At 42.3% G+C, this 26,525-nt stretch overlaps 1 protein-coding gene across 1 annotated transcript in view; it reads left to right on the forward strand.

Annotated features, from left to right (window-relative positions):
• Ern1 (endoplasmic reticulum to nucleus signaling 1) overlaps nt 1–26,525 on the forward strand; it is a 93,099-nt gene that overhangs the window by 14,221 nt on the left and 52,353 nt on the right. Inside the window, exon 2 of the mRNA XM_021175571.3 lies at nt 15,692–15,812. Within this exon, the coding sequence (XP_021031230.1) occupies nt 15,692–15,812 (121 nt within the window). The remainder of the gene's footprint in view (nt 1–15,691; nt 15,813–26,525) is intronic.

Raw genomic sequence — 26,525 nt, forward strand, 5'->3', positions numbered from 1 at the left:
GACTCCCACATTGGTGTGTGGAGTGCTTCATTCTTCAGGAGTGGGGTTTTCCAGTGTCAGTGTCACAGCAGCATATGGTCCTGTTGCTCCTGTGGGGCATAGGTAGATAAATAACCAACTAGACATGTCTCATTGATTCCAGCCTTTGTGGCCCGCTCTGTAAGTGCAAGTTCCCCCCCCTCCCCCCAGCCCTATCTGTTCACATTTCCTGTCTGTCTTTCTCTTCAGCCACACTGGTCCTAGAGGTCCTTAAATACAGATTGTTTTCAGTGCACAGGCTTTGTCCACTGCCTAGGTAGCTCTTCCTTTCCTCTCTGTGGATATTAACTCAAGAAAACCTTTGACATGAAATCTTCACCCTCAAAGCCCAACTCACCCCATCAAAAAACTGAATCTGTCTTCTGTTACACTTCTGTGACTCCTGTCTCGTTCATAGTGCTTAACAAAGCACCTTGTTTTCTGTTTGTAAAATTGACTGCTCTGACATTTATCCATCTATCTATCTATCTATCTATCTATCTATCTATCTATCTATCTATCTATCGAGCATTGCTGTTTGCCTGCATGTATGTCCGTGTAAGAGTATCAGATTTTGGAGCTACAATTGTGGGTGCTGGGAATTTAACTCAGGTCCTCTGGAAAAGCAGTCCGTGCTCTCAACCACTGAGGCATCCCTCCAGCCCCAACTGCTCTGACTTTTTTTTTTTTTTTTTTTTTTGAGACAGTGTTTCTCTGTATAGCCCTGGCTGTCCTGGAACTCACTCTGTAGACTAGGCTGGCCTCGAACCCAGAAATCCACCTGCCTCTGCCTCCGAAGTGCTGGGATTAAAGGCATGCGCCACCATGCCCGGCTCAGAATCTGGCCTTTTAATAACCATAGCACAATGATCAGGCTCTATGTTGTACTATGTCTTTTTAATTGTCCAGCATTATCAGAAAATGGTATGATCAGGTGTGGTAGTATTGTAGAAATTTTTAATTCCAATCTGGTTTCTACCCCATCTTCAACCATTTATTTACCAGATAAAGGGGACACACACACCATTTATTTTTTATAATAAGCTTTAATCAGCACAAGAGCTGGGCAGATATCTATCCTCTATCCTATTATAATCTACTTTCCTATTGATAACCCTGAGTTATTACTTACTGTGTTTCATCTAGGCTGCTCTTAACTCCAATTGGCCAGCTCTCAGGGCCACATTTTCTTTATTCCTAACCCATTGTCTTTCTCCTCTCTTCACCTTCTCTCTCTCTCCTGGTCTCCTCCGACCTCTCCTCCCCTTGCCTGGAACACCAAGCACCACCTATCTCAATTCTGCCCAGCTATAGGCTATAGGTATCTTTACCCATCAGAAATAACTTGATCTTGGGGGCCTGCACTTAGCATTACAATACTTAACCACAGACCAAACCTCAGCAGTGGTGGTGCATTGCATGCTTTTAATCCCAGCACTCAGGAGGCAGAAGCAGATAGTTCTGAGTTCAAAGTAAGCAAATTCTAGGAAAGCCAGTGGCTACACAGAGAAGCTCTGAAACTCTGTTGGGTAGTGGGGGTTTTAGGGGAGGGAGAGGAGGGGGAGGGGGAGGAGGAGAATGGTATGTTGTATAAAGTGTTTCTAGATGGTTGAAATGCAGTCCCAGGATGTAAAATGGAGTGTTGTCTGGTAAGAATCTCTTTAAGAATCTTTTCACTGCTTGAACTTTTCCTTAAACAGCACAAAACAAACACATTTTTTCTTCCCTTCCTCTTCCTAGCTTCTCTCTGGCAGTACCGTCTATTGTACTGCTAATGTCTGTCCATGAGAGATGGGAGTAACCACTGTTTGAGACAGAGTGGATAATCAGGTTTTTGAGTTTTATTTACTTTCTGAAGATATCCTTGGCTGCTACCAATATTCTTTGTCAAATGTTCTTTGTTACATTTATATAACTCTTGCTTTGAAGTTTTTTATTTTTTGCTATTTAAGTAATTAAATTAATTTTTGAGACAGAAATCTCAAATGTATCCCAGGCTGTTCTCAAACTATAAGAGAGTGCTGTTGATCCTGCCCATGGCTTCTACATTCTAGAGAGGCACTGTACCAACTAAGCCACATCCTCAGCTACCTTGGATTTTTTTTTTTTTTTTTTTTGGTTTTTTTGAGACAGGGTTTCTCTGTGTAGCCCTGGCTGTCCTGGAACTCACTCTGTAGACAAGGGTGGCCTCGAATTCAGAAATCCACCTGCCTCTGCCTCCCGAGTGCTGGGATTAAAGGCGTGCGCCACCACTGCCGGGCCACTTTGGAATTCTTAATATTTGTTTTCCTTCTCAACAGTTAGAGAGAAGTTTATTTCTCAATTTTCAAGAGGGGAAAATAAAACAACAAAACTTAGAAGATTAATGTCCTTGCCTCAGGGTGCAGATGCCCAGGACCCATAGAAGTTGGCAGTAGAGAAGACTGGATGACCTCCAGAGCCTGAGCATGACATTAGGAAGAGAGAGTCCTGGAAGAATTGGACCTGTGCATGGGAGAATGTGTCCTGTGAAGAGTATGTCCCCTTCTCCATCCATGCTCTGGACAGGCATTTTCCCCTAATTTAACTGTTTGGAAAGACACTTTTTGAACCTATTGCTTCTTTTTGAGCCCAGAGGCTCTGTGTCTCCTGTGGTTACTCCATCCTGCTTCTGTTTCCTGCCTACCCCTTGATAAGTTAAGAGAAGGCAGTGGTGCTCCATGTCAGTTGGTTCCTCTGGCTTTTTCTTTCATTTCTCCATGTAAAGGCCACAGGTCTGTAGATTTGGTTGTTCTAACATAGTCTTCCAAGCAGTTTTTATGCTTACCTGTCTCTGTCTGAATATATGAGAAACCCATTTTGAAATTAGGGAATCTGATGGCATAATTTGTGTGTGGGGAGGGAGAAGGAAGGAGGGGCAAGGAGGGAGGGAGAGAGAGAGAGAGAGAGAGAGCGGTATATGCATGTATATGTGGTGTATGTACTCATCTGTGCATGCATTTGTGGAAGCCAGATGCCAACATTGAATTCTTCCTTTATTTTTTTCTCCAGCATACTTTTTGAAATAGGATCTTTCACTGAACCTGGAATCATTGTTTTGGCTAGATTAGCTGGACACAGGATCCATGTGTCTCTGCCCCCTGGTAATGGGGTTACAGGAGTGGGCTGCGACACCTGACTTTTGCATAGATGCTAAGGAGCTGAACTCAGATCCTCATGATTGTACAGCAAGCACCCTACCCATTGAACCATCTCCACAGTTCCCCACTACCCAGGCTTGCTTATACTCACTGCAGTTCCAAAGCTGGATTCGAATTGCCAGTCTTCCCTCCTTTAGCTTCCAAGTGCTGAGATTACAGGCATATGCCATCACAGCCAGCTAGCAATAAAACTTTCTCCACAAGCAATGTCAGTGTTTGATATCCTCCTTTTGTGTCAGCATTTTATTCCTTCTAGTGAAACAGAAGGCATAATTTACTTTGGGAAGCTCATCAATTTGTGATTGTTAACGTGATTCTTGCTGTAGAAGTAAGTTGTCTCATGCTAGTCAGTAATGTGCATTTCCTCATGTGCAGTGACATTAAGTGACATTAATAGCGTAACTGGCTTTATCAAAGCAGGAAGCAGCGACTGCGTCCTCATCATCTCACAACAGAGACCTTTATAGACAATCAGAACTGGGCTAGTCAAGAGGCGTGCTTTACAACACGGTGGCTACAGTTAATAACAAGATTTCATGTTTTTGAAGAGTGTTTTAATTAATTGTGTATGCATGTGAGTCTGTGTCTGTGAATGTGCATGCATTTGGAACTCAGGACTGGATTCTCTCCTCCTGTCTGTGGGTGGGTTCATGGGATTGATTTCAGACAAATGCCTGCTACTGAGTTGTACACATTAAGTATATAAATTTTGATGTCATCTAAAACATACTTTTTTTTTTAATTAGGGAAAGGTCTGGATTGGATCAGTGTGTGCTATAGGAAGTTTTTATGATGATTAAGGCTATGACTTTTTGTGGTATTACTCCCACCAACTTACATGGATAGTAGGATCTCAGGAATTTTCATCTAGAGCATTTTTTAAAAAGACCTCACCCTAGCTGCTGGAGAGATGGCTTAGTGGTTAAGAGCACTTGGCTGTTCTTCCAGAGGACCCAGGTTTAGTTCCCAGTACCTACATGATGGCTAATAATCATCTATTACTACAGTTTCCATGTCATTTTCTGACCTCCTCAGGCACCAGGCATAGACTTCCCATGAAGGCAAAACCCTACACACACTTTAAAAAAAAAAAAGCCCCAAAATAAAAAAGACTTTACCTTGTCTAATTTGCTGTGCTATGTGATATAGTGCATGTCTTTAGAGAACCTATAAATTATATTATAGTCTCCTTCAAGACATCTAACCCTTATATCAAAGCAGAATGCTGAGCCTCATCCATCCCACTGGGGTTCTAAGCAGGGAGTTTCAGACCTGAAATAATGTAGGCTTATGGCTCGTAGAGAACTATTACTTAAAGTAGTAAGATTATAGTTCAAGGACTGTGGGCAAAAGACCAGATTGGGAGGTGGAGCTTTGAGCCTGCCCTGTGTCTATGGTTAACTGTCTGTGGTGACTTGGGCAAGTCACTTCACCTCTGAGGGCCTTGATTTCTTCCCTGTGCAATGAGAGGGTTGGGAAGGTGATGTTTTGGTCCTTTCATCTTAAAAATTATAAATCTCAGGAGCATAAGCAGCTCTGCTGTTTGATCTGTGTTTGTGGATGATTAAATCCAGCTAACTAGAGAGGAAAATGCTGCTGTGGACAAGTTGGTAGCGGTGGATAACCTGCTAGTGTTATTTCAGACCCTGGGATCCTGCTGGGGTCTGGCCAGAGTATTTCATGCTGTTCAACTTTTACCATGATACTTGGCAACATCTGGCAAGCGGAGGTGGCAATTATGTCATAAATACAATCGTTTGTAGATAATTTAAATTTAACTAGAACACTTACCTACTTTCTCTTTGACCTCTTCCCTTTCCACTCCCTCTGCCCCAAGGAATCTCTAGGGAAGTGTAAAGATCAAAATTGACAACTTCAGATTATTATGAGGACTGAAAATGTTGCAGTGTAATTGAGACTTATTTTCCTTTTGGGGTTTCTACATGAGCACTCTAATAATAAGTTAAACTATACATGAATATCCATCAAGAGGAGTTTGGTTTTATAGATGTAAGGTTGGTGCATCCTACACGTTTGTAGTCTAATCAGCTCTTTATTAGTTTAGATTGAGGTGGTTCTCCGTTAGGATAAGTAAACCTGGCCAGTTTCTTTATTGTTACCAGGTCTAAATTGCAGTCATTTCTCTTTACTGAAGACGGTGGGAAAGCAGTGGCCACGCCTGCACAGTAAGGCTCGGCTGCTAAGTTGTATCACCTGGGTTTTTGTTTTTGTATCTATAAAATAAGTGATGTTCTCTAGATCTCCAATACTCCTCAGGTACCTCGGAGATTTGATAGCATCCTAAGAACAGGCTGTGTTTTCTGGTCCATTCTCCAGTGTGGCAGAAGGACCATGAAGACAAGCAGAACTACAAATGACAGAACTTGGACTGAGCCTTGGGCCCTACAGCTTGTTAGTGGGACACAGTCACCTGTTGTGAAAGCAGCCACCTTTGTGCTCAAGAATAAAGTGGACTTAGGAAGTGCTTTCTATCAGATCTATCTGGTAAAGCAGAGGGGTAGCCTGAACTGAACTGAGGGGTTGTAACTGTCTTGGGTGGTGGTTAATTACACCACACCCTAAAATTGCCACAAATGCTAGTTTAACTCTCTCAGCTGCTTCATTAGAAACCACACAGTATGTTCAGTTAGGCCTTGCCCTTTACTGCCTCCCCAGAGAAACACCTGACTCCTGTCCAAAGCAAATGCCATTGTTACCTTTACTAAAACTCAGGAAATGGCACGGGAATGGGCTGCCAGAAGGAACTGAATGGTTGATGGGTTATTGCTGACAGTACAGGTAAACTCGGCAGGACAGAATCTGGAACGATTTAGGATTGTTCTGGAATCCTTAAAACTGGACATAATGAAGCTCATTAAAAGTAGACACGAGGAAGCTAGAAAAGTCTCTCACCGTCACCAGTGTTGTGATTCTGCAGGTTTTTGTTTGTTTGTTTGTTTTTTGCTGTTGGATCAGATACTTGAATGAGATGGGATTGGAGAATAGCGTTGGATTAAAATAAATATTTTGTGTTAACAAGCCTTTACCTAAAGGCAGACCTTCTGCTTGAGAATTTAGCCCTTTTTCTTGGGCTGTACAAGAGGCTTGGTCCTCTGTGGATCAGGTGGGCTTTCCTTGGCATAGAGAGGGCTTTGTGTAATAGATTTGTACTCTTACCAGACATTGATTTCTGTCTCATGCTATTGTGGTGAGTGTGCCTCCTTGCCTTGTGTGAATTTTTTAAAAGTATTTTCTTTATCATAGTTATGTGTATATGAATGATGTTTGGGCATGTGTGTGGAAGTCAGAGGACAGCTTACAGAGATTGGTTCTTTTCTTTTATTCTATGGGTACTAAAAGATCAAACTCAGGTATCAGGCTCAGTATCAGGAGCCTTTATTTGCTGAACCATCTCCCTAGCCTGCTGTGAATTTTTGATGCCCTTCTGGCCTTTATTGGACACAGTCTCATACATGTGATTAAATGACACAATGATTGAATTCTGCTGAGTACTTGTTTTTTTTTTTTTTATCTTTTCGAGACAGGGTTTCTCTGTGTAGCCCTGGCTATCCTGGAACTCACTCTGTAGACAAGGCTGGCCTTGAACTCAGAAATCCGCCTGCCTCTGCCTCCCAAGTGCTGGGATTAAAGGCGTGTGCCACCACTGCTTGGCTCTGCTGAGTACTTTTATAAAGCAACTAGACTCTTCAGTATCCAGGCTTTGTTTGCATTTATAAGAGGTAATATTGTGCAAACAGAATTGTAGATACAAATGTTCTTTAAAATATCTTTTTTTAAAAAAAGATTTATTTTATTTATATGAGTACACTGTAGCTGTCTTCAGACACAGCAGAAGAGGGCATCATAGATAGATATATATTATATCTATTATAGATAGCTGTGAGCCACCATGTGGTTGCTGGGATTTGAACTCAGGACCTCTGGAAGAGCAGTCAGTGCTCTTAACCACTGAGCCATTTTTCCAGCCCCTAAAATATCTTTTAATGCCATCAAGGTCCTCGGTTATAGGACACTACTCTGAGGGACTTCTTGCTGGATTGACATGCTCTGTAGGTGTTTTATTTAACTTAGTTTGTTAATTTATTTGTTAAGATTTATTTTTTATTATACATAAGTACACTGTAGCTGTCTTCAGACACCAGAAGAGGGCGTCAGATCTCATTACGGGTGGTTGTAAGCCACCATGTGGTTGCTGGGATTTGAACTCAGGACCTTTGGAAGAGCAGTCAGTAGTACTCTTACCCACTGAGCCATCTTGCCAGCCCAATTTATTTGTTTACTTATTTAAAGCACTACAGGACTGGAGTCTGTGGTGATACGCTAGAAAAGTTTCTGATATTCTTGAAAATCAGTGAATTTGGGCTGGCAGTGGTGACAAACACCTTTAATCCCAGCACTCCAGAGGCAGGTGGATCTCTGAGTTTGAGGCCAGGCTGGTCCACAGAGTGAGTTTCAGGACAGCCAGGGCTACACAGAGAAACCCATCTAAAGAGGAAAAAAATTAGTGTGTCTAGGTTGTAATTCTCTCTTTTTTTTAATGGAAAAGACATATTTTTATATGTGTGTGTAAATACGCAAATGTATGTATGTATGTGTACCACATGTATGCCTGGTACCTGAAGAGACCAGAAGAGGAGGTAGGATTCTCTGAAACTGGAGGTTGGAGGTGTTTGTAAGCCACCATGTGGGTACTGGGAACTTAATTTGAATCCTCTATGAGAGGGAGGGGGGGGTGGAGGGAGAGAGAGAGAGAGAGTGTGTGTGTGTGTGTGTGTGTGTTAGGGAGTTTTATAAATGGAACAGCAATTGTAGTCCTCTTTATGCTGCACTCATAAGTGGGACAGTGCAATTTGCATCAAGCATAGATTACTTCAAAGGCTGGGAATTTCCAAATTTCCTGATCCCCTGGAACAGGAGTTACAGACAGCTGTGAGATGCTATGTGGTGCTAGAAATTAAACTTGGGTTCTCTGGAAGATCAGTCAGTACTCTTAACTGCTGAACCATCTCTCTAACCCCTAAAAACAATAAATAATAAAAAAAGACCATTTGTGCTAATATAACAAGACTTCATCTAAGAAAGAAGAATAATACAGCTTATTTGATATTGACCTCTGCTTTGTCATCCACTGCACGCTGTCCATCTGTGCTGCATAAACATGCAAGGTCTTGTCTTGCCTGCCCGTTGGAAAATACCCTTCCTATTTCTGAGCATTACTGTTAGAGCTAATAATTACAAACTCTCATTCTTTAGTACATTTTCATTCACTTAAAATTAATTATTCTTCATTTAGAGACATGCAGATCTAATCGCCGTCAAGAGTTTATATGTCCAAACTGGGTAGTAAAACAAAACACTGTGGAAACTTGATATGTCTCACTGGCCTACTTATTTCATGTCTTACCTGTAACCCTGTACTGTGCATACATTAGTGATCCAGAATGGGCTCTGTTTTTTTCTAGTTTGTTTGGAGGCTAGAATCTCATGTTCCTTGGTTGGCCTCAAACATCCTCAGTGACCAAAGATAACTTTGGCCCCTACTTCCCAGGTGATTGGAATAATAGCCATTCATCTGGTTTATGTGGTACTATCGGTCCAACACAGGGCTTCATGTGTGCTAGACAAGCACTCTACCAACTAGGCTATATCTTCACCCCAACAAAAGAAACTTTTTAAAAGAAAATTATTTTATTTTATGTGATGGGTGTTTTGCCTCTGTGTATATCTGTGTACCACTTGTGTGCCTGGTGCTCTGAGAAGTCAGAAGAGGGAGGGAGTCAGAACTGATGTAACAGATGTTTGTCAGCCACCATGTGGGTGCTGGGAATTGGATCTATGGTTTCTGGAAGAGCAGCCAGAGTGCTCTTAACCACTGAGCATCTCTCTAGACTCCCAGATGAACTTTTTAAAGTCCTTTGCTTGCTCTTCACCAGTGGAACAAGCTGACTATTAGAGTAAATCCCTGAGGAGTCCTTGTACTGCAGAAGGCAGCTTGATTGTTTATGGCTAGTTGTAGGTTCCGAGAGAGAGAGAGAGAGAGAGAGAGAGAGAGAGAGAGAGAGAGAGAGAGAGAGAGAGAGAGAGATATGAATATGAATGTGTATGTGTGTTGGGGAGTTTTATAAATGGAACAGCAATTACAGTCCTCTTTATGCTGCAGTCTTATAAGTGGGACAGTATATTTGCATCAAGCATAGATTACTTCAAAGGCTGGGAAATTCCAAAGTGATTTGTGGTCACCTTTTATGAGAGGGACTGTTTAGACAGAGCCTGATGTCTTTGGGAAGTAGATGTTCAGTTTTATGGTAGACTAAAATACTTGTCCCTGTTATTCTAACCCACTACAAGTTTCCTTGTTGGTCACTTTCTAGAGCCATCTTCAAGCTAGGAGTATATATGTATTAGTTTTAAACATCAGTTTCCAGAGAACATAAAGCAGATGTAAGTTTGACCTTTTTCTATTTTCAGGCCCTCTGGAAACTAGCATGCATAGCTGTAGAGTCTGTTCCTGTTTTTCATCTGTTGTAGAAAAAAAAGTACTAAAGTCTGAAATGGCTAGGCAGAGGTAATGGGCAAGTTCATTATCATGAAGCAGCACTTTTCAGTGTTCAGGTACAAATAGTTCTTGACTGTGATCAGTATCATAAAAGGCATCTAGGAGCATATTTAATTCATGTTTTAGCAGCTATATTTAGAGACAGGTATTTTCATGTTTAAGAAAATTGCTGAAGGTCTGGGGGAGTAGCTCAGTTGATAGTTTTTCCCTAGGACACATGAAGCCCTAAGTTTGATTCTAGCACCAGAGATGGAAGGAGCAGGATTATTATTGGCTATATATAGAGTCCAAAGCCAGCCCGAGCTATGTAAAACTCTATCTGAGAGGGAGGGATAAATTATGCTTGAGGTTTTGAAACACCAGGAAATTTGTAATACATACTTATGAGAGCTTGACAGGCTACATAGAGAGACTCTATCTCAGGGATGGGGGGATGGAGGGAGGGAGAGAGGGAGGGAGAGAGAGAGAGAGAGAGAGAGAGAGAGAGAGAGAATGAACTAGAATTAATTATAGTAATTATAGTGGCTTCCCAGGGGCACCCAAATTGAATCAGTTAAGAACAAAACTTGCCAAACTTGGCAGGGCTGTGATGTTCATGTGGACATGTACCTGGGCAAGAGCTCAGTTACTAATCCTTCTTCTCTGCAGACCTTGTGTTTGTTGAGATTTTTTGGGAGAGTGTGCTAGTTGTATGACGAAGGGTTTATTTCGGTTCACCAGTCAACCACAGACAATCGCTTTTCCTGTGTTTTCAAGATATTCAAACTAGGTGGGTGGCTTTTGTCTCCACACTAATAGTGAAGGAGCACTGATGTTCAAGTCACCATGTGGTTGCTGGGAATTGAACACAGAACCTCTGGAAGAGATGCTGGTAACTACTGAGCCACCTCTCGAGCTCTGTGGAGTGTTTTAAATTCTGCTGCTGTTATGAGATATCTGGGGCATTCTCTGTGCTGCAATGTGCTTCAGTAATAAATAGTGCCGGCTCTCTTGTTCTCAGATGCTCATGATCTGACTGGGAGACTTTTGCCTTGTTGCTTTTGGTGACTACTAATAATCAAAGTTGGTAGAGCTGCCTGATTTCAATCCTGAAATTGAAAGTGTGCCCCTTCAGCTCAGGTACTTACATTAGTGTTGCTGAGTGTAAGCTTCTTTCCCACCTGCAAACTTGTATTTTTCTTTCTAGTCTATGAAAGACTTGTTGCAAATTACATGATCATATTATTAAAAATTCAGAAAATAATAGTGCTATAATATTGTAATATTTTTCCTTTGTAGGTGTTTTTGGTTTGGTTTGTTTTTCCTTGTTGTTTTTTGTTTTTTTCAATACATGGATTCTCTGTTTTACCTCTGGCTGTCCTGAAACTCAGGCTGGCTTCTGAGATCAGCCTTCCTCTACCCCATCCCTCTACACCCCTCCCCAGGTGCTAGGATTAAAGGCATTGGCCACCACTGCCCAGCTGTGTGTGTGTGTTTAAATTAAGTTTTGCTTTTGTTTTTGTTTTTGTTTTTGTTTTTGTTTTTTCCTAGTACCATATGTGGAAGTCAGAGGACAGATCACAGGAACAGCTCTCTGCTTCCACTCTGTGTATACTGGGAATTGAACTCAGGTCATCAGGCTTGGTGGCAAAAACCCTTACCTCCTGAGCCATCTCCTCAGCACTCTGTTTTTATTTATTTTGGTTTATGTGTGTGAGGATTTTTGCCTTAGTGTATGTATATATACTGCATGGATACTTGGTGCCTACAAAGGCCAGGAGAGAACACTAATCCGTTGGGAATGGAGTCACTGAAGGTTGTAAGCTGCTGCCGTGTGGGTTCTTGGACCGGAACCTCCGTCCTCTGAGAACAGCATGTGCTCTTACCAGCCAGGCATCTCTTTAAAGACCCACCACTCGCTTTTTAAAAATAAAAGTAGGCCGGGCGTGGTGGCGCACGCCTTTAATCCCAGCACTTGGGAGGCAGAGGCAGGCGGATTTCTGAGTTCGAGGCCAGCCTGGTCTACAGAGTGAGTTCCAGGACAGCCAGGGCTATACAGAGAAACCCTGTCTCGAAAAACCAAAAAAAAAAAATAAAATAAAATAAAATAAAAAAATAAAAAAATAAAAAAATAAAAAAATAAAAGTAGGCGGGGGAGGGCATGCGCTGTTAGGTACAAGTAACAGAAACCTAGTTGCAGCAAATTTACACAAAGCAGACTTTGTTTTAAGGGCAGAAGTGTCTTTGAGCTTAAGGGAAGCCCTTCTTGCTTTATGGAGGACAAGCATTCTCTCCATCTTTGAACAGAGTTTCTCCTTAGGCTTCCTTTTGTCTCTTTCTCTCATCCAGTTTTTTCCATATGGTTAAAAGCTACAAACCTCTACCAAGTTTATTATTTTCTACTTCAGCCAGCTGGACTGGGTTCCTGTGTGGGTTCCAAGACTGGTTTTACAAAGCGGTTATTCCTGTGATAGCTGTTTGCTCTGTGCCATGCAGTTTTCTCATGACGGGGGAAGGCAGGTCCACTTGTAGCTTGTTACCCTCTGGACCTTGGGAGCTAAAATGATTTCAACCATTCCCAAACAGTGACCTTTGGATCGTCAGATAGGACAGGTACCACCCTTGAGGCTTCTGTGGTTTCTCTCTTAGTCTTATTTCCGGGTTCCTCAGGTAGAATTAAAAGCTGGCTCTTGGTACTCAAACTTGAGGCTCTGTACAGATAACAGATCCACTGGGCAGCAGTAAAGTTGGCTCTTTTTTCTCCCTTTCCAGAAAGAAGGCTGGGCCATATCAAATCAAGGGCTGCACCTCCTGCCTTCCAGGCCAGCACTTCTGGCAGCCACTCCCAACATCACTCCCTGATGTGGGAAACGGAGTACGGGCCTGGAGTGCTTGTCCTGCCGCCTCCCTCAGGCTTCACTAAAGAGAACCCTCAGGGTCTATCCTTTAAGGTTTTTAAGAGAGTGACCATTCTAGTGCCAGGCTCCCTTTCACAAGTAACTGCCCAGTCCTTCTGTGTTTAACATGAACATGAAAAGACAGTTAAACTCATTCTAAAAGAGTACTTACACCAAAATTCAGATGCAAGCATTGTTGATCTGCTTAATTCAAGACTCTCCCACCCCAAACACACACACACACACACACACACACACACACACACACACACACAACTAAATAGATTGTAGGATAGCCTAGTGAAAAAGAAAAAGAAAAGCCAATTACAAAAGTGTGGCACAGTTGACTGGGGCCCATCTCAAAGAGCAGCTTTTTCTAGGAAACTATCAACTGTCATCTATGTGATTGCTTGTGACAGCTCCTATGGAAACCCTGTGGTGAGTAAAGATCCTAGCAAAGCCAGAGGACATGCAGACTCCACAGTGCACACCAAGGTTTGGCTTCTTTTTTTTTTCATTGGCGAATGTATATGATCACTTTGCTGTATCATAGATTTCTCTTAAGGTCTGTGTTAATGACACATGCAACATTTATTGTTGAGATATGTTTCAGTTTGTTTCAGCATTTTAAATATTAGAAAATTGAGTTCTAAAAAATACATATAGGGTCACTGTGCCCTGAGATGTTTCTGTATCAGGAACTTTTTCTTTAGATATTGAAACATGTATCTAAAATCTGAGGGACTTCTGCTTTCTTATAAAGTCATTTGAGGGATGAAAGGAGCAACTCTGTGTGTGTGTGTGTGTGTGTGTGTGTGTGTGTGCATGTTGTGTTGGAACAAGGAAAAAGGGATGTAAGTGGATATGAGCAACATGCAGTGATACACAAGTATGAAAATGTCACTTTACTTTAAGTAAATTCTTTTTAAAAATACTTATTTCTGTATAACTGCACTGGTGTTTGCCTGCCCGTATGTCTGTATGAGGGTGTAAGATCTTGGATTTACAGGCAGCTGTGAACTGCCATATGGGTGCTGGGAATTGAACCCCGGTCTTCTTGAAGAGCAGTCAGTGCTCCTAACCAGTGAAGCATCTCTCTAGCTTCTAAATAAACTCTTTTTAAAGAAAGCTTATACTAATGTTTCTCTCTGTTTCCTAGCAATGGATGATAAAGATAATTTTCACAGTCTTTAGTTGTGACATTTTGTGCATGTGAACACAGGCGCCTGTGGAGTGCAGAGGTTACAGATCCTCCTGGAGCTGGAGCACAGATGACTGTGAGCTGCCCGGTGTGGGTGTTGAGCCCTGAATCAGGTTCTTTGCAAGAGCAGCAGGCAGTCTTAACTGCTGAGTTCCTCTTTAGATTTTTTTTTTTAATCTCATTTTTTACTACTAGGATTTGAACTGGGAGCTTTACACAACTGCTGTACCACTGAGCTATGTTCCTAGGCCTAAAATATTCTGTTTTATCATTTTTATCTTGGGAACTGGAGAAAAGGCCCAGTGGTTAAGAGTATTGTCTGCTTTTGTAGAAGACTCAAGGTGGGATCCCAGCACTCAAATTCACATCCATCTGTAACTCCAGTTCCAGGATTTGATGTCTTCTCCTGGCCTCTGTAACTCCAGTTCCAGGATTTGATGTCTTCTCCTGGCCTCTGTAACTCCAGTTCCAGGATTTGATGTCTTCTCCTGGCCTCTGTAACTCCAGTTCCAGGATTTGATGTCTTCTCCTGGCCTCTGCAATACCAGGCCCCCACGTAGTACACTTACATACATTTAGGCAAAACACTCCTACACATATTTTTTTTAACTATAAATAAAATAATTTTTAAAATCTTATTATTTTATTTGAGACAGTATCCTGGCTATGTAGCCTAGGTGGATCAAAATCCTCTTGTATTCTCCTCTAAAGTTCTGGGACCATAGGCACAAACTACCACACCTGGCCCTCTACTTTCATAATTTGTTGAATAATTTTTCATAATTTATTGAAAAAAAGATAGACTTTAAATTGTATATTTTTCAGTTTTTAAAAAAGATTTATTTATTTATTATTATATGTAAGTACACTGTAGCTGTCTTCATACACCAGAAGAGGGCATCAGATCTCATTATGGGTGGTCTTGAGCCACCATGTGGTTGCTGGGATTTGAACTCAGTACCTTCAGAAGAGCAGTCGGTGCTCTTAACCGCTGAGCCATCTCTCCAGCCCCATATTTTGATTGTGAAGAAACGTTTGGAGAGAGAGAGAGAGACGATTGATAGAGACGATTTCCTCAATAACGATAGCTTCAACTTACAATTTACATTGGAATCTTGACATTTTTTGAAGTGTATTGTTCTTCAATCCTTTTGTTTTGTTAAATGTATTTACATAGATGTGTGTATGTATGCCACATAGTATGGGAGCCCACGGGTTCCAGAAGAGAGGACATTAGAGCCTCTGGGACTGGATTAGAAGCTGTTATGAATGCCTAACATAGCTGCTGGGAGTTGAGCTAGGGTCCTCTGGAAGAAGAGAATGCTCTCAACTGCTGAGCTATCTCTCTGGCCCAAGAATCTTGATAATTTAGCATATGTACTACTTTATATAATAAAGGCTGACTTCCTATTTTACTTTAAATGTTTTCCTCTAGTTTGCTTTAAAAAAATCTCCTGGCATATGAATAGTTGTTATTCTTTTTTATTATGGATTCTTATAGTAAGGTTTTACAGAGTAAAAGAGACCCAAGAGAAGGAAGCCAAAGAGCTGACATCCTGACCCCTCTATTTCAGGGGCAGCTGCCCATGGCTGTCTTAGATTTTTTTTGTCATGTTAGCATATAGACTCGTCGGTCTGCGGGAAAGACCAACACTTAGAATAAAGTTGACTCAGCTCCTGTCAGATGTGCTCTTGGATGAGAACTTAGGCCCTCCAACCTCGGTTTCTTCCTCTGGAAGATGGATGGTAATGTGAAGGATGATTTTGAGGGCAGGAGTTTGATTATCCATGCCCAGGGTGAAAGAGTGGATTGACATGAAGGCATTCTATCTCATTGCAGAGTTTTGGAAGAGCCAGCACAGTAACACTGCCTGAGACCTTGTTGTTTGTCTCAACCCTGGATGGAAGCTTGCATGCTGTCAGCAAGAGGACGGGCTCCATCAAGTGGACTTTAAAAGAAGGTAATTCAGATCGTTCTTGAGTGACACAGAACTCAAGTAAACATATTCCAGTGGGAAATGGTTCTATGTTGTTTAATAAAATAAGAATGGAGAATGAGATAAAAAGAGGAAACGGACTTGTACTCCAAAGAGGGTGAGTTTAAAGCTTGAACTGTTATGACTCCACTGAATGTAACAGAAACTGTCTTATCTCTTATACTTCATTGCTTCTGTCTTGGGTTTGAATAGCTCTAGGTTTTTCTATTAATAGCTCTGGCTGCTTGGGCTTTCTGAAGACCTGCTGCATAAGATTTGTTAAGTTCTAATGATTAGAGTCTTGTAATCATAATTGCAAGAAGATCTCTTCTCAACCATTTAAATTACTCACTTGCTTTTTACAGGGCCTGTAAGATTTGACATCCAACATAACCCCGTTAACTGAGTTATTGAAATGAGGCTTGCTTCTCACTTAACTCTTACGTGTCCATCTTGCTGTCATTCCCTTCTGGTGGTGGGGAACTCTGCAGCTGGCAACTCATTGTACTTAATTTCCAAAGTGATCATCCCATACAAAGCTATGTACATATCAAATTCAGGGATCTTAGTCTCTTCTCTGTTATCCTATCCATTAGTAATTTTTTTAAAGATTTATTTATTTTATGTATGTGAGTACACTGTAGCTGTACAGATGGTTGTGAGCCTTCATGTGGTTGTTGGGAATTGAATTTTTAGGACTTTTGCTCGCTCTGGCCCAAAGATTTATTTATTATTATACATACACTGTAGCTGTCTTCAGACGCTCCAGAAAAGGGTGTCAGATCTCATCATATCTCATTACAGGTGGTTGTGAGCTACCATGTGGTTGCTGGGATTTGAACTCAGGACCTTCTGAAGAGCAGTCAGTGTTCTTACCTGCTGAACCATCTCACCACCCCCACCCTCCTTAAAAATTCTTACTTGGTCTTAATTCAGACCTGATTGGTGTGTTCTCTTTTATCATGTCTCCATGGTTTATTATTTTTGAGCACAGCATTAATTTCCCTTTGTTAAGCAGTCTTCCAGATGGAAAAATATTGTCATATGTCAGAAGGTCACACGTCATTACTGCAGTAAACCTGCTTCCTATCCATAGTAAAGGCCAGCTCAAGTTCTTTGGGCATCCTGCCCCACCTGTTTGGAACCTGCATGGAGCAGCAAGACCTTTAAGGCATCCAAAAAGCCAGCACTATGAGGAGTGAGTGGCTAAATCAGCATTCTCAGTGCCTTCTTTGTGTTGTAGGCTCTGGGGACACGTGTGTGCAGTTGCTCCTTCATGGTCGGTGTTTAACCTTTAAGTGTTTTATAATGAAAGAAGAATTTTTTTAAATTTCAAAACTAAGAACCAACAAGTCACAAAGGACAGGGAGAAATATTTTGGAGGCCTATTCTTCCATTTACTGTCTCAAGGCAAGACACCTTTGCCACTCAGGCTGCTCTGTTCCTCCCCTGCTCTCTGCACACAGGTCTTTATTTTACAAGTAGTCTTGGTTGTGTCCAGCACAGCTGGGGCTTGTCTTGTCTGTTACTTACTCAAATACACCAGTCAGTCTGTCCTTCCTTGTGGCTTAGAGATGAAATTGTTTTTCATTCAATGTAATGTGTATTAATAGAACCTTAGCCTGGGAAAGATACTGTATGGGACATTAAAAAAAAAAAAAAAAAAAAAAAAGACCTTGTCCTTAAGGCACCTATAGTTTGATAGGGATCAAAGACAGCTTCAGTGTAGAACAAGGTTCTGTAACAACTTAAGGAAGGTTCTGGCAATGTACTGTGAGCCTGTACCTAGTGAGTGATGATTTCAGAGGTGGTCTGTGGCTGGGGTGGAGGGGAGGGGGTCATTGGGGTAGAGACCTGGGACAGGGTTGTGGGTCAGGGAAAGTGCTGGTGCGTGGGATACACAGCAGGTAGAGAGTGGAGAGAGCAGCAAGGTATGTTGGGCCTGATTGATGAAACAGGAAGTTGGGAGCTATTAGCGTGTTTGAACAGGTGAGTGATGTATTGAGTGTTCCCCTTTTAGATTAATCCAGGAGTAAGTAGCTGTGTGGGAAGAGAACAGAGTGGGAGAGCCTATAGGCAGGGCCTAGCACTAAGTAAGGCGTTCAGACAGCAATTTGGTTTATTATTATTTTGTTGGTTTTTTGTTTTTTTGTTGTTGTTGTTGCTGCTGTTGTTATTGTTGTTGTTTTTGAGAACAGGGTTTCTCTGTGACCTTGGCTGTGCTGGAACTCAGTCTGTAGACCAGGCTGACCTCAAACTCAGACATCCACCTGCCTCTGCTTCCTGAGTGCTGAGATTAGAGGAGTGAGCCACCTCCACTGCCCAGCAGACAGAACTATTATGACATTTAAGAATGGGTGAGTGGTACTTAGTTAACAATCTAACCACTTAAAGTGATAGGAGCTGGGGAGGGGTTGTTTTGGTTTTGTGTTTTTGTTTGAGACGGGCTTCCTGGAGCCTAGACTGGCCTCAAGTTCCATGTGTAGCTAAGGATGACCTAGAACTCTTGATTTTCTCTCTCCACTTTCCAAGTGACAGGATTATAGATGTATATCACCAAACTCAGCAGAACTACACTTTAAAATTAAATTAAGTCCTGGATAGCAGTAACTTCAATTTACATTTGTTTGTTTGTTTGTTTGTTTGTTTTGAGACAGGGTTTCTCTGTGTAGCTCTGGCTGTCCTGGAACTCACTTTGTAGACCAGGCTGGCCTTGAACTCAGAAATCCGCCTGCCTCTGCACTCCCGCCCCACCCCCCTCACCCCCCACCCCCACCCAGTGCTGGGATTAAAGGCGTACGCCACCACGCTCAGCTCAATTTATAATTCTGTATAATGATAGTAACACACTGATACTGTGAGTTGGAAATATAATTTTACTCTTATGGTTATAACTAAATATTTCAAAGTTGGCATATCTAAAACTATTAATATATAACTATATTATGAAGTTATAGACTTCATCTAATAGTTCATAAGAACTATTATAGACCTTGGAGATACATCAAGGGAAAAAAAGAGGAGGGGGAAAAAAACCTCCCTTGCCTGAGCTCAGAGTTTTGGTTCTAGTAGGGACACAGACAGGAAAGAAATATGCGCAAGAAAGAGCTGTGGAGAAACCAGATCAGGAAAAAGGGTCAGCACTGGGCAGGGGCAGGGTTGAGGGGCCACACTTTTTAACAGGCCTACAGAGAACATGTCATTTGAGCAAGACCTGAAGGAAACAAGAACCTTTTGTAGTGAGATGTATGATGGAGTGTTATTGTTTGAGTTTGAGATTATCTCCCACAGGCTTATGTCCACAGCTGGTGGTACTCTTTTGGGAGGTTGTAGAAACTTAAAAGAGTAAGGCCTGACTGCTGGAAGTAGGCCCCTGGGGATGAGCCCTTAGGATTATAGCTGGAACTTCCTTTCTCATTGGTCAGCACGAGAACTGCAGCAGCCCCCCATTTCCACTCACATGGACTAAGCTTCTGTCATGCCTTAGCTTGGAGCTGAAGAGATGACTCGGTGGTCACAATGGTCTGTAATTCTAGTTCCAAGGTATCCAGCAACTCTTTTCTGGATTCCACAGCACCAGGCATGCCCGTGGCACATAAAGTAAAACAAAACCAAACCAACTCTGTGAGCCAAATAAATCTCTTCCCCCTTAAGTTACTCCTATTTGGGATTTTGTCATAGCAACGAGAAAGTAACTCAGAATCCCGGGGAAGGGTCGGCGTCTCCTCGCCTGAAGAGCATTGCAATGGACGTGTGCGGCAGGGGCAGGGCAGCAGGTGGAAGTACACTGAACTTGGAGGGAAATGGGGACCAAACAGAATATAAGGGACCCTATTCTGCCTTTATATGATTTATTAGAAAGGTATCCTTTTGCTTTCCTGAAACAAAATTTATAGATAGTGACTTACATAGTTTTGCAATTGATAATCTAAAACTGAATAATAGGAAAATAATTTCTAAAAATTGAGATATGGTCTTTCTGTGTAGTTTTACAGGCTGGGCTGTATAGCTCAGATTGGCCTCAAAATTGTGCTTCTTTTCACTCCTTATTACTGACGTTTCAGACACATATTACATCTCAGCACTCGGGAGGCAGAGGCAGGCAGATCTCCATGAGTTCAAGGCCAGCCTGGTCTACATAGTGAGGTCCAGGACAGCTAGGGCTATTTAGAGAGCTCCTGTCTCAAACAACAACAATCCAAACAAAACCAAACAAATGAAACTACCTGGCATCTCTGGCCCCAGTCCCCATGGCCATCAGGAAATGTACTCACAGATTTCTGAGCACTCCATAGTGAACTGTGTCTGCACCCCCCATAAAGAGTGCTTGTGTAGGCCTGGTTGCCATGGAAGGACATTGAAAGAAATGGAAGAATCCAAGCATAGGAGTAGCATGCCTACGTATTACAGACAGAATGTGTTTCTACAGGTTGGGTCTTAAGCTCCAGTGTACTGGTAAGTGACTGTGGGACTTTATGAATAGCATAAGGGTGAGACTCCACACTTGCGTTAGTGTCCTTGTAAGAACAGGACAGACTTGTCTGTGTTCTTTCTCTCTGTCATGTGAGGGCACAATGAGAAGATGTCTGTAGCCATGAAGAGGTTCCTGGACAAGAGCCAAGCCTGCTGGATCCTGATCTCAGGATTCCAGCATCCAGAACTATGAAAAATAATTGTCAGTTTCTAGAGTCCCTTAGTCTGTGATGTTTTGATGTTCAAGCAGACTAGTGTACCTGGTATCTATAAATGAGTTATCTTTAAAAAAAAAAAAAGATTTATTTATTTACTTTAGTTATATGAGTGCACTGTAGCTGTCTTCAGACATACCAGTAGAGGGCATCAGATCCCATTAAAGATGGTTGTGAGCCACCATGTGGTTGCTGGGAATTGAACTCAGGACCTCTGGAAGAGGAGTCAGTGCTCTTAACTGCTGAGCCATCTCTCCAGCCCTGATCATCTCTTCTCAATGACCCCCTCTTCCTCATGGTTCAGCACCCCCACCCTTTGTGGACTTCCCACCCTATTCTCTATTCTGCCCAGCCATTGTGTAATTAGCATTTCTTGACAAGGCAGAACATAAATGGTAAGAATTGTTTACACAAACCTGAGGTAGGAGATTCTTGTTATAAGCATTACAGTGCCTTGCCTGGGGAGGGCAGAGAAATCGGTATTTGATTAACACAAGGGTAAACTTTACACAGTGTACAAAAACATTATGCCCAATGTATTCTCCAATTTGAGGATAAGCAGGTGCTATGTAGAATGAGGCTGGGCTGATGGGACTAGGAAGAAGTTGGGATGCTAAGCAATAGTGTATTGTGCATGTCCATACCAGGGAGGACCTTGGCTTGGGCTTGAAACAGTGGAATGGGTGGGAGAAACCTGTGAATTCAAGCACAAGTCTTTTACCAGCAAACTGATGTTCTTCGGAGTACATATCTGGGACTCATTTCATGGTTTCCTGTTTCCTTTTTTTAGGAGCTAAAAACCTACAAATATTTCCCCCCGTATCCACAGTTTTTTTTGGCAGGTACAGTTGCTCTCAATGAAACACATGTTGCTATTCCTAACAATTTAAAGACAGACTTATACAACCACATGAATGTCCTATTCTAGGTGGGCGCTTCTTTCTGAACCTTTTCCTATGCTGAGAGTTGTGCAACAGTGCTCTCCGCTATCCTCTTACTGCTCAGCTGGCCATCAGGTCCTGTTGTGCAGATTCAGGAAGTACCGTCCAAATCTGACTGTCACTCCTCTCAGTCTCCAGTTCCAGGTCACAGCCAGGCTTGTGGCATCTACCTCCGAGATTCATGTGGCAGTCTGCTGACCACTGTCAGGATTCCCCACGGTCTCTTGCTTGTAATAGACATTGTGCTGACACACACACACACACACCCTTCAAGGGACATTGTGCTGCCTCCAGTGCTTGCCACCTATATCCATGTGGAGAGTGTGCCACCTGTGCACAGAGAGAGGAAAGGGAGTGTGAGCACCCTTAATGGGGTCGTTACCACAGCTAGTCTGAGGGGACTGGCTCATGTGGTCAGGTCTGAGCTCATAGGACGCCTGGAAGACCCATCAGTCTGCATCACTCACATCTCAAGCCTCACTCCTTTGACTGGCACAGAACTTCTTACTAGCTCTCAGCACTTTGGTCTTATGGGCTAGAGAGATGGCATGAAAGTGATACAGACATACATGCAGGCAAAGCCACTGAGACAATGAATGAATGAATGAATGAATGAATGAGAGAGATGGCATGAAAGTGATACAGACATACATGCAGGCAAAGCCACTGAGACACTGAATGAATGAATGAATGAGAGAGATAGCATGAAAGTGATACAGACATACATGCAGGCAAAGCCACTGAGACACTAAGTAAGTTAGTTAAATAAGTAAGTAAATAAAGTCTAGACCTTGACTTAAAATAGTGTTGGGCAAAGACCCCATGGCCAGGTCACCTTCTTATCTACAGGCAAAGTGAAGCCCCTTCCTCATGTGGGCTCTGAGACTCTTCATTGCAATGAATGAAGGTCTTCCAGCTTGTGCTGGGGTTTTGTCTTCCTTGATGGGGCCTCTTGACCACTGAAGAGCTCAGTTAACATCTGAGGCATTTAATGCCATTTGGTTCCCAGGACCCTTCTGGCCAAGTGTCTTTTGTGGGTCCTTGCAAGTGTGTGGGACTTGCTTTGCCTCCTTGCATGCGTCAATCCCTGACACTTGTACCACTGTGGTGGCAGGTAGTTCTGGCTTCTTGAATTTCACACAGCCTTTTCTGCCTTTTGTAGTACCTGTTAGGTTGAGTGTGTGTTCGGAGGAACAGTCAGATCTGCAGAAGAGTGACAGCATTAGGTGGGGAAATTATGAAATGTGGCGATGACATTTTCTTAGTAGTTCTATTTCTTAAGGAATTCCCAGGTTTTGGATGATGCGTGTCTTCTTCCTTTCTATCTCACTGCTCAAGTACAAGAAAGGTGTTTTTTCTCAATGTCTGTGAGGATTAAAATTAGTCTGACATGAGGGGATTATGACAAAGCTTTTTGTTTGTTTTTGTTTATTTTTTGAGACAGGGTTTCTCTGTGTAGTTCCCAGAACTCACTCTGTAGACCAAACTGGCCTCGAATTCATAGAGACCCACCTGCTTCTGCCTCCCAAGTGCTGGGATTAAAGATGTGTGCTACAGACCACCCAGTCTGGCAAAGCTTTTTGTTTCCGAAGCACTGGGGTCTTTTTCTTTTATGTGGTTCTAAGGATTAATACCAGGTCCTCATGCATCCTTGGCAAGCATTCTCCTGATGAGCTGTGTCTCCAACTCCCTTTTTATTTGTGTTTTGAAATAGTATCTCACTAATTGTCCAGGCTGGTCTTGATCTCAGTTTGTAGACCCTGTAGGCCTTGAGCTTTTGATTTTGCTGCCTCAGCCTCTTGAGCAGTTAGAATCATAGATATGTGTCATCAGGCCCAGCTCTCTGTCCTTGTCTGTCTCTCTGTCTCTCTCTCTGCACCTATGTGTGCACATGTGTCCACATGCATGCTCTCACCCGTGTGTGTACATGTGTAGGGATCAGATGTTAACTTCAAGATGTCTTCGGCAGTAATTTCTCCAAGCCTTCTGAACCTGAATCTTACTAGTTAGGCAGGACAGGCTAACTGGTCAACGAGTCTCTGGAATCCATCTGTTTCTGTCCTCTTCCCTCCCCCAGTGCTGAAGTTATGGGTGCTTAATGCTAAGCTCAGCTTTTTCATGGACCTTGTATTTTAGTTTTTTAAAGTGTGTGTGGTATGATTGTGTGCATGCACATGTGTGTGTGGTGTGTGGAGGCCAGAGAGTGAGATTGGATGTCTTTCTCAGTGCATCTTCACCTTATTTACTGAGTCTGGATCTCTTGATAAACCTGGTACTTGCAAGTTTAGCTAATCTAGCTACCCAGCTTGCCCTATGTGTGCTGGTAATCTGAGCACTAGTCCTCACACTTGCATAGTAAGTGCCTTATCTACTCATCATCTCCCTAGGCCTGGATTTTACTTTTTAATGAATGAATGAATGAATGAATGAATTTTACTTTTTAATGTGAAAGATTTTGGGAGAAGGGGGACATACTGGGGACAAAATCCTGGACCTTGTACTTGTTAGGCAAGTGTCCTCCCACTGTACTAAATCCCTAACCCCATGTGAAATGTTTTTAAACATTTTCCAACATAAATGTTCTCTGTAGGATACCATGCACTTGCCTGTTAGCTTCAATAAGTACCATCCTGTGTACAACCAGCCTTGTTCGTTTTGTACCTGACTCACTTCCCTTCCTGATGGGACACACTTCAAAATGTAGTGCACTGGACATTTTTCTTGCTAGCAAATCCCTACTAGTAGTAGCAGAAATCTGGCCTCTAGTGTATTCTTAGCCATCTGTTTTGGTATAGCATAATTATGATTTTGGAAGCATATGAATAAAATGCTTCTTTTTGGCTGTAACTGTAACCTGTTCATTCTTGCCATTGGGTATCAGTGGCTTGATGTCACCTCCCTCCCACCCCTATTGTATCTGTTAAGGTGTGGCATCCCAGAAGGCACCTGGGTGTGCAGTCTTTTCAGTCCCGTCATGATTGATGGTAACACCTGGCCTGAATTACTGTTGCTGAGGTGAGATGAGGAAGAATAATAGAGTTTAGGGGCTGGAGAGACGGCTCAGCAGTTAAGAGCACTGACTGCTCTTCCAAAGGTCCTGAGTTCAAATCCCAGCAACCACATCATGGCTCACAACCATCTGTAATGAGACCTGACGCCCTCACCTGCTACATCTGAAGACCACTACAGTGTACTTAGATATAATAATAAATAAATCTTAAAAAAAAAAAAGAAAATAGTTTAGCTGTTGGGCCATTTTCCTGATTGCTTGGGTATTTAATTCTGCATGATTGTCCTTATCCAACATGACACTGTGACATGCACTAGTTTTCCATGAAGACAAAAGCTGTGGTAAGATTTAGAACATGAAGACCTTTTGAGTAAACATTTATTTTAAAATTCTTTCCCCATGAAAGCTAGATTTTGAGGGGCATTTAAGACTTTGTACTTTACAATATAAACCTGACAACTTTAAGGAGCATAAGGCTTCGATTATTTCTGGGGAGAAATAGTTCCTTAACTAGGTTGCTTGGATGCATGAAATTTAGTTTTGAGTTGAAGGAACATAAATGACTATTTCTTCCAATATTTTATATCAGAGAACAGTGTTAGGACATTTAAGTTCATTTCTGAGGAAGTAGCACTTGTTTATTGCATTCAGGCCACACCCTTCTTGTTTTATTGCTGTCTTCTCTGCTAGAACTAAAATCTCATGTCAGCTTTTTCTCTTTTGGTCAGGACTCTGGCCGCTGTCTGTCTCTGTTGTTCATCTCACACTAGCTTAGGCCTGTTTTCATTGAGCTGTTGCAGCCGCCCCTATGCTGTATTCCTTCTCCTCCCTCCTCATTAGTTCTCTGATACCCGCCTACTGCTCATCCCACTCTCATAGGCCTGCACCACACTTCTCTCACCTTAGAAGCTTCTAGTTTGCTCTCGGTGCTTATGTTCCCCTTCTGAGGCTTTCTATACTTTCTTGTCTGTGGTGGCTCTGCTAGCAGTCCAGCTTTTGTTCTGTCTCATCAGGAGCACACCACACTGACTAGGCTTGTGGCAGGTACGTGGTTTTCAACTCCTCTTTTCCATCACCCCCATGCTCTGGTCCTGCCTGCTTTCTCTATGAAGGGGTGTGTGTGTGTGTGTGTGTGTATAGGGGGGTGTTGTAAAGCATTTGGGACTTCATCTCTGGTGTCTATAGTCCCTCAATGCCTTTTGAAAGGCCTGGTTCAGAACATTTCAGATCACTTGGAGACACTTAGAAGGGTGTCTGATCAAATGCCATAGCGTGTAGGTTGTCTAGTTAGAGAAGAGCTGGTTTCAGTGGTTCTCTGTGGAGCCTGATAGAAGTTGGAAGATGGCAGTGTAGAAGGGCAGGACAACCTGTGCTTTACCCTGCATGTGTACCTGCAGACCCTGGAGAAGTTCCAGAAATATTGCTGTTCTGGAGTAGAGAAGAGAATGATCTTTCAAGGCTCTTTGAGCAGCAGTTAAGTGAGCAGTGTGTTCTCACAGGGTCCATAATCAAAGGTTCTTACTTCTTGATACATAGAAGAAGTCTGTCTAGAGCCACCTCTAGAGAAAGCTGTTCATCGTCAACTATAGCTTAAAACAGTTGATTTTCACTGACTTCTTTAAAGCCCCTTTTCTCTCTAGCCAAGTTGTGTTGTCCCCACCCCACCTTCAACCCCCAATCTTCTCCTATAGCATCGCAGCCTGACCAGCTTCTGCTAGGGAAGTCTGAGGTGGGGGTAGGGTGTCTCTGGCATGCAGTTGCCCTGTGGAACTGGAGGATCAGACCTCCAAAGGTGTCTCACAGGTGGAGGTGGGGTAAGACTGTCTTTGCTTCCAGCTTGTGGAAAGGGTTTCCTGAAATGGTTTCCTTTTTAGTCTTTTTTGTTTGTTTTTATTTTTTATCTTTTCATTTTAGAAAAGATATATATGTATATGTATATTTTATATATATATCTTAAATGAAAAGATATGCGCATGCACGCACACACACATAATGCACATACAGAATTAAAGGGAACAACATCAAGAGAGCTTCATGTAATCAAGAGAGCCACATGTAG

This window comes from Mus caroli, unplaced genomic scaffold, assembly GCF_978045245.1.
Source record: "Mus caroli unplaced genomic scaffold, Mus_caroli_1 scaffold_13, whole genome shotgun sequence".
Classification (NCBI taxonomy): domain Eukaryota; kingdom Metazoa; phylum Chordata; class Mammalia; order Rodentia; family Muridae; genus Mus; species Mus caroli.